The 8528-nt window shown below is 36.5% G+C and overlaps 2 protein-coding genes across 2 annotated transcripts in view; both read left to right on the forward strand.

Annotated features, from left to right (window-relative positions):
* The first annotated feature begins 234 nt into the window (after positions 1-234).
* Positions 235-2953, forward strand: LOC111391020 (trihelix transcription factor GT-3b-like). The gene is made up of 2 exons (XM_023016152.1): positions 235-773; positions 2127-2953. The coding sequence occupies exons 1-2, from the start codon at positions 426-428 to the stop codon at positions 2709-2711; spliced, it is 933 nt and encodes a 310-aa protein (XP_022871920.1). The 5' UTR covers positions 235-425; the 3' UTR covers positions 2712-2953.
* A 2374-nt stretch (positions 2954-5327) lies between these two features.
* Positions 5328-8528, forward strand: part of LOC111391008 (LRR receptor-like serine/threonine-protein kinase FEI 1) — a 12381-nt gene continuing 9180 nt past the window's right edge. The window contains exons 1-4 of the mRNA XM_023016143.1: positions 5328-5706; positions 7440-7661; positions 7976-8112; positions 8171-8200. Coding sequence (XP_022871911.1) covers positions 7565-7661; positions 7976-8112; positions 8171-8200 — 264 coding nt within the window. The 5' untranslated portion in view covers positions 5328-5706; positions 7440-7564. The remainder of the gene's footprint in view (positions 5707-7439; positions 7662-7975; positions 8113-8170; positions 8201-8528) is intronic.

Here is an 8528-nt window from a genome sequence, read left to right on the forward strand (position 1 = left end):
TACAATATTTTTTAAAGTTCAATGGTTTAAACTCAACATTTTAAACTTTGGTGAGTAATCGAAGACATGGACTTAAATTTTGTAACCAAAACTCGACATTTAAATTTTAGTGATTAATCAAAGATATGGATCTAAGTTCAATGACCATTGAAACAATTAGCTCAAAAAAAAAACCCCAGAAAAAACAAACAAAAATCAAAAAAAAAAAAAACCATATTTTCTCTCATTTCCAACCCTTTGAACACCCCCACGGCAACCCGCCCCACGCCGTCCACGCGAAAAACAGTTTCAGATGGTCAAAACTCATGATTATTCTCTCCCTTGTCCAAAAAGCATAAATCTGTCAATAAAGCATTTTTCACTTTGATAGAGTGATGCAAAACCTTAATCAAATCCCCAAAAAATGATTTTTGACCGTCTTAAAGATGTCTCTAAGCCCTCCAACAGCCCAAGAAACCCTTCACCATCAGCACCACACCTTCACGAGCTCTCCTTCTCCATCCCTGCCACCCTTCTCCGCCTCAGCTAGCGGTGTCCCTGGTGGTCGTGATGATGATGAGTTTCCTAGGAGGGATGAGAGGTGCCTACAGTGGAGCAACCAAGAAACAAGGGACTTCATAAAAATCAGGGGCCAGTTAGAAGGGCAATTCACCTCAACAAAGAGGAACAAGAATCTCTGGGAAATGGTGGTTAGCAGAATGAGGGAAAAGGGGTACAGGAGAACCCCTGATCAGTGCAAATGCAAGTGGAAAAATCTTGTTAACAGATACAAGGTACATAGATTGATATATACTCTTTTCTTTTCTTTTGATTAATATCGTTTGATGAAATTGATTTATTTCTGTGATGGGATAGATTGATTGAGTAATTGGATTCAATTCGTGTTGGAAAGATGAAATACTCATGCTTGGATGTCAGTACAGAGTCGAAAATGGTTTGAAAATTAATGTTTTTTGTTCGTTTTGATTGTTACTTTCAACTTCAATTGATCTGTTATTGTGTTGGACTTTTGAACTTCTTAGGATTCGTCAATGGCCACTCAAAAAAAGAAGGCATATGCGGCTAATGCAGGATTTTGTTCATATAACTGATACGATTCTAATGATGCATTAACGAGATTCTTGTATTGGACGAGGGATCCCGATAGAATTCATCATTTACTTGGCAAAAAAATGCTGAGTTAATTCAAGATTATGCTTGGTATTTGAGACATATTCATTACTCAATCTTGCCATGGTGTAGAAATGGAATCTATAAGTTCTTTGGTAGAGTTTTGATGCTGGCTGTTTTTGAGAAGGGGTCGGGTTTGGGGACCTGAGCGGGTTAAAATAAGAAATTGGTGGTTCCTTTAGGGTAAAAGGGGATGAAAAAAGGAGAAAGATTGATAATAGAAACCATGCTTTTAGCTCAAGGCCATTGAGATGAGTATCCGAAGATTGATAATAGAAACTATGTTTTTAGCCTTTAAGGCACTGAGGTGAGTATCCGACCTTAAACTTTAGGGTCTCAAGGGATTAGTCGAGGTGAACTTAAGTTGGCCGAACATCCACGGTCATAGAAAAAAAAAAGAAACTATGTTTTTAGGCTTCCTTGGAATGCTTAGGAATGGCAAATATTGTTTGGATGACGAGTAAATTTCATGTGATTCCCTCTTGAGGAACTGTTATTGGGTTTTCGTGTTTGTATGCTGAAACATGAAAGGTTATTTTTGCTTTGGCATAATTATTGTGTAGAACTTCTTTGATTTTTTTTATTTTTATTGTCGAGAGATCGTGTGATGAAATATTTTTGGTGTATCATTTTTTGAATTGCAAGGCATCTATCCTTGATTCTTATATATAATGTAAGCTTAGAGTTTTAAAGCTTTAGAAGTTACTTGGGAGCAATTTCGTGTTTTTGCTCAGAACTCGAATTTTCTCTTAGAAAGGGTGCTAGTCAGAAAGATAAAGTACGGGTTCAACGATGGTCCAAAACCAAATAAAACTAAGTTACGTTAGGGTGTATTGTGAATTTCTGCGTGCTCTGAAAATTTGAATCTGGTCCAGTACAGGTTAAAGAACTTTTCCTTTGTTCTTACTGATTCTCCAACTTTAGACCATAACGTTAATGGCTTCTGATTTTTACAGGGACAAGAAACGTATGTTGTAGGTAGTAGTCAGCAATGTCCATTTTTTGATGAGTTGCATGCAGTTTTATCAGCAAGTGCCAATGATATGCACCAAACTCAGTTCGACTATGAGGTTGCTATGATGCGCGGAAAAAAGAGGCTCAAGAAAGTTAACCGGTATCAATCTGCAGAAGAGGAGGATGACGAGAGCGATGCGGATGAGGTTGTAAAGGCACCTAAAAGGAGGGTCGGGACAGAAAAACGACAAAGGGCAGGAGCATCAGAGAAACTTTCAGAAAAGTCTTCGAAAAATACAAACAATACCGATAGCATTCTTAGTCATCTTAATGAGATGCTGAAGAGTTTCTTCCAGCAGCAACAGATAATCGACATGCAGTGGAGGGAGTCTATGGAGAAACGAGCCCAAGAACGGGATCTTTTTGAGCAGGAATGGCGACAAACAATGGAAAAACTTGAAAGGGATAGACTGACGATGGAACAGGCTTGGAGAGAGGCGGATGAAAAGAGGTGGACAAGAGAAGAGAGCCTGGCTGAGAAGAGAGATGACCTCTTGAAAACACTTGTGAACGAACTCGTCCCATGAAGACAATCTTTGAGGTGCATACCAGCATAATGGACAAGATTTTGACATATTTTTCTTCTTTGATATCGTTTATTACTATCCAATCGTCCCTGCCAAACATGTGAGAGACGTATTTTGACTTTCATAGAGAGTAAAACTCTTCATTGGTTAGAATTGTGTTGTGTTGGGTCATAATTGTAACGTTAAGACTTTTATTGATGTTAAAAATATTGAATTTTAAAGAAGCTACTACTTTGAGAATTTGATCCAGGGTTATGGTGGTCAATCCAATTATGCTGTGTGTATTAGGGTTCTGTGAGTAGAATCCCTGCACACACTCACAGCAGGCAGGTCCCACGCGAGACCTGCTTGTATAAAAAAATGCTCAAAACCCCACTCACCCCATCCATGTTGTGAGTGTTTGGCAAGGGTTTTGAACCCCTACTCTGTACCTCAAGCTTTGCTCTATGGTGGTGGGGTTTTTCATGCTCGGGCTGGGCCTGTTCTAATTCAAAACAATGTAGGTCGGCCCACATGTGGACCGGACAACTAAGTTATGAGGATTCCATGAAGTATTTAGGAAATAATTTCCTAACTCATTCCTATGATACCAAAGTGCTTTCTGTAGAATTGGAAGAGGTTAAGATAATCTTTTAATGATTCCTATATCTTGATTAAGTCAAGTGGAGCAGGCAGAATACTCTTAATAGGAGGTCACCTGTGTGAGTGTGAAGTGAGACTACTTCAATGAGAATTATTCAAGGCTTAAATTCTCTAAAACACTTGCAAAACCAAGAGGGGTTGAGGGCCAAAATGAACCAAGTCATGAGAACCAAGAACGGAATTAGGGAAGATATTATGTGAGTATTGTTGTCTTGGCTTACACTAACGGCTGGTCGGTTCAAGACATCATGTTCACCAACTAGCCAAGTAAGCTCGATAATATTTCACTAGGGAAGGTTTAAAGCCGGAAGCTACCTTGCCCGATGTAATATTTCGCCGCTCTCTCTCTACAATTGCATGTATCATCTCGCATATCATTTGCATACTCGAATTTCCATTCATGTGGGGGATTGTTTGAAATTGGTTTCCAAATTAACATGAAAGATCAGAAATTAGTTAAGTAAAAATTGAAATCGAAAAGTGTGACTAACGTGTCAACTTCGGCCGAATATTTGGACTTGATCCGATGGTCAAATTACAAAAGTAAATAGACCAATTTATTTTACTCGTCGAGTAAATCATTATGGTATATTTGGAATCTTGAAACCAATTGCGAATGAATGAAAAATTGCGGACCAAAGTTGAAAAAAATCAAGTGTTACAACTTTTCGAAAGGATGCATGTTTTGATCCACACGACTTCATTTGCACCATTTCTACATTTATAAATAGGACCTTATGGACATGATTTTGGGTCAGCAATTGCATTGAACATTCATTCTCCTCTTTCAATTCTCTCCCTTCTAATTCCATAGCATTTTCATATATTTCCTTTGTAGAGGGGAAATTCTGTTAAAAGTTCGTTGGTTTCTTGTGGTTTGAAGTGCTGCTATCACAATTTGTGAATTCATTGTATCTTCGGAGACAAGTGTCATTCACCGTGAGTACCGTAGCGGGGCAATTTGTCTTAAAGAAAGTGATAACGTCTCGCCTTGAATTATTTTCTATTTCTACTCCTTCTTAATCCTTGTTTTGTGTAATCGTTGTACCGAAACTCTGTTCAAATTTCCATTCATATAAATTGTATTTTGATCACGCTCTTGCGGGTTAAAATTGGTCAAATAAATATATCAAAAATCAACCCTTACATAGCTCTTTTTATAAGTCGTCTCCAACAGAAAATGCCTCTAGAAAATGAATTCACAAGCATTTTTTTAGTCTCGGGAGCTGCTTTTGAGTTTTCATAAAACGTATCAAACAAGCCCTTAGTTTGATCACGGCAACATAAAAATTGGCTCAACTCGAAACAAAAAATTAAGTTTGCGATAACTGTCAAAACCGATTAATTCACCCATTAATTTTGTTTCTATTTGTTGTTTAAATCACTTATCTACGAAGGACACGAGTCTAATCTTTCGACCCACATTTTTCTCTTCCAAATTAATGTCACCAAAATACTGTATCATAACACGAGTCCTTTGGGCAGAATTGACAAGTTTAACTTTTTTCTTTTTCCCTTTTTTCCCCCTCTCTATTATTGTCCAAAATACAGTAAATACTGTACAATTCACCTAGCAAAATTGCTATTATGGCTTGTTTGGTAATCATTACTTATTTTTCACTTTGGTGAAATTAATTAATTAAGTAGCTTTTCACTTTCTAAGAACAGGTCTTATCAATAATCAATACGAAACAAAACTCTCTTCCTCGAATAGCCCTTCGGGGCATAATTTAGTGGTGCAAAGGAAAGGAGTGAGGTAATCTCAATTTTGCTGACAGCTGCAGTGTGAGGGTTCGATTTCTGAGATATAAAATTAGATTCTTTGTGAGCATCAATATACGGATAAATTCTTGATTTCTGACCTGTTGGGACACATCTATAATTTACATTTCGATGCTCCAAGGGTGACGGTGAGAACCTCAAGATTGGGGTTCAACCATTTCAAAACTCTCTCCTCGAACGGCACAGGAGTCGGTCGCAGGCGTGTGAATTCACTACCACACGTGCCATCTCTCCATTCCCATTGTCTCTCCTGCGAATGCCCGTATAATTCGAGCATCTCGCTCACAGACACATACTCATACTTTCTCTCTTACACACAGACATTGTTGCTAGAATCCAACAGTCGACGTACTACTGCAGACCGTACATGTACATACAGAAATGTTTGCATGCATTTATTTTTAGAGAGAGAAAGTGAGGACCCTTTTCAATTTTTGTTGCAATTACATAACTTTACAGCTCAACTCTCAATTTCTCAGTCTATCATTCTCTCTCTATTTCTCCTTCTCTGTGTTTTGAGCTCAACTTCATATTCACAGTTCAAATCTACCATTGCCACAGCCTCCACGGGGTATTTTATCGTTTTACGGATTTTGGTCACAATTTCCTCCGTTTTGCTAATTAATCGGTATAAAATTGATATACTCACAGGAATACGCCCAAATTGTGAATAATCTGGTTGTTTAGGATTCTTGATGATAATGGGTGGCTGACTTATGCTAAGATTGTCACCTGCTGAGTGTCTGAAGTGATGATTTTGATCTGCTTTTTTATGAATAAATGATGAAATAAAGTTAAATTTCAATGTATTGTGTGGAACCTTTATTTGTTATTGTTGTTTATTATTATTATTATTATTATTATTCTTTTTTTTTCCCAAATTTTTGGTCAGCAATAATTTACTGTTACTGATGGTAATTACTGTAGGTCGCAATGTAGCCACGAAAAGTGTGGTGAAGGAAAAGAATTTGATACTGAAGATTGTAGTTTGGTTTATTCTATTACATTTACAGTTTGTTAACAGTTATAAGACACTGAATTTATGTATCTTTGAGAAATATTAAATATAAGAAAGATTAGTAAGAGAGAGGGGTATTACAAAGGGATCTTATATTTTGGGAACTTAAAAAAGATAATGGAAGAATCAAATTTTATAAAATTTCTATCTATATACACTCTTACTTTCTCTTGACATTTTCGTTTTTACTTTGATTAATCAATATCTCATGCTTATATAGAATTCTGAGTTATGTTCTTGAGTGTGTATTTTGCTTGAACAATAGTGGGCTACTATACTGGAAATGGTGGTTTTGTGTGAAGGATTACAAAAGAAAAAAGATGATATAGAAAATCCAGAAGGGCATGAATGATAGAATTAAGGGAATCATATCTGTTGATTTGATACATTAGCACGGATCTTGAGTTTGAGTTGCATGTTGAACGGCATAGATATGGAAGTGATGTAAGTCACACACGGCACGAATTTGATAGTCACAGGTCAACTGTTTTAAAAAAGAGGACATAGAATTTGTATTGATGTGTTCAAATTGATTTGATGCTCTATGAAGGGCACAACCACAGATCCCACAACCAGGAATACAGAAAGAATGAAGGAAGCCTTAGAGATGTGACTCCGGCCTCCTTGTGTGGAATTTACCATACTAGAGGCTACATTTCTGTTAGAAGGCAGTGCCTGAAATTGTGAATAGTGTTTCTGTTGCTTGATTATTATGACAATTGTTTTGCTCTGTCTGGAAAACTATTTGTTAGACCAGAGCAATTACATTCAGTGGGTCCTCCAGGCAGTATGACTCATAGATTATAAAACTCATTCATGGCATCTGAAAACATCAATATGGCAGATGAAGTGCCGTTGTATTGTTGCATATTTATTTATTTATTTATTTTTCCCTGAATTTTGTCAATTATGGGTATGAAAAGTTATTTTCCTACACAAACATTAGGGTTCAATTTGTGAGCAATTTGTGAGCAAATTACATCAATTAATTGCCTCTGCCCCAACAGTTCTTTGACCCTATTGATATTTTGACCTGTCCTATTGAATACTTCAAAACAAATTGTTTACTCTAGAGCACAACTTTTGTTTTCATGCAAAACTGGATAGCTACTGATTATGACCCCAACATGCATTAATTATAAATACAAAAAGTCTCCTTTTTCATTGGCGCATCCACTTGCTGCCTTCTTAAAGAAAATCCTTCGATGCTTATAACATATATAATATATGTGAAGTTATTTTTCTGCTATTGCTTGTTTATAAATATATAAATAATTGTTTCCCAGGGGGATTTGAAGTGGCTGCAATGTGGCTCTTGTCAGCTTGATAACTGCATGTTCAAAGGAACCATTATGGAGCTTTGTGCATTAGATGCTATGTAGTGAACTTCTCATGCCCAATTAGAGCTACAATGGGCAGCTTCTGCATATATTTCCAGCAACCATTGCTTTTATGCACTCTATTGCTTTATACTCTGGCAAAAGAAACTGAAGCTCTCAGTCCTGATGGTATGGTCGTATGATTTTTTTGTTCATTAACTTCTTTAATTTTGCATGGATACTTGTCTGTAGACCCTTTAAAGATGTTACGGGATTTTATTTTTCTGTGTAATATATTGTATCTATGTAAATAAACAACACCATGACATCCAAGTCTACTGCAACTTGGAATGTGTTTACTTGTTAAACTTGTCTCCTTTTAAGTACATTAACTTCTATTGCCTGTCAGAAATTTCATTTATACAACTCCTTTGGCTTATTGAACATTAACAAATGGTAATGAAGAAATGCTTATACATGAAAAAGTGCTTTCTGATTTTCAGGACAGGTGCTGATCAACTTTAGGACAGCCATCATTAGTTCAGATGGTGTTCTGCGGCAGTGGAGACCAGAGGATCCTGATCCATGTGGATGGAAAGGAGTACAATGCGATCCCAACTCAAAGAGAGTTACAACCTTGTGAGTTCCACAATGTTGCAAGATTTGTAAAGACTTACGTTTTCATGAAATATATGTAGGGACTTAGAATGTGCAAAGCTTTAATGATTGTATGAGGAGGATAACACAAGAAGATTTTTGTTGCTTCTTTCCTATTGTTCCAAGTTAAATGTCTTCATTTCTCTTTTGTAGATCCCAAATTAATGTCACTTGCCTGAAATAAGCAGTTACTGGTTTGTTTGCTAAATGAATAATTATCTCATTTCTCTTTTATTGTTATACAACTTCTGTAATCTGATAAAAGACAATTACTTCCATAATTAGATATTCGTATTGTATTTTTAGTACTATTTGCATAGACTGCACCGCACCATTTTGCAGCAACATGGATATATATTCACTGTATAGCACTATCAAGTAAACGGAGGATTGAAATTT

Source organism: Olea europaea, unplaced genomic scaffold (assembly GCF_002742605.1).
Source record: "Olea europaea var. sylvestris unplaced genomic scaffold, O_europaea_v1 scaffold74, whole genome shotgun sequence".
Lineage (NCBI taxonomy): Eukaryota > Viridiplantae > Streptophyta > Magnoliopsida > Lamiales > Oleaceae > Olea > Olea europaea.

Excerpts from the sequence above, each read along its gene's own strand:
- LOC111391020 (XM_023016152.1), top strand. The coding sequence starts at position 426 with ATGTCTCTAAGCCCTCCAACAGCCCAAGAAACCCTTCACCATCAGCAC. Across the intron at positions 774-2,126 it reads ATCTTGTTAACAGATACAAG|GGACAAGAAACGTATGTTGT; the intron begins GTACATAGATTG and ends TGATTTTTACAG.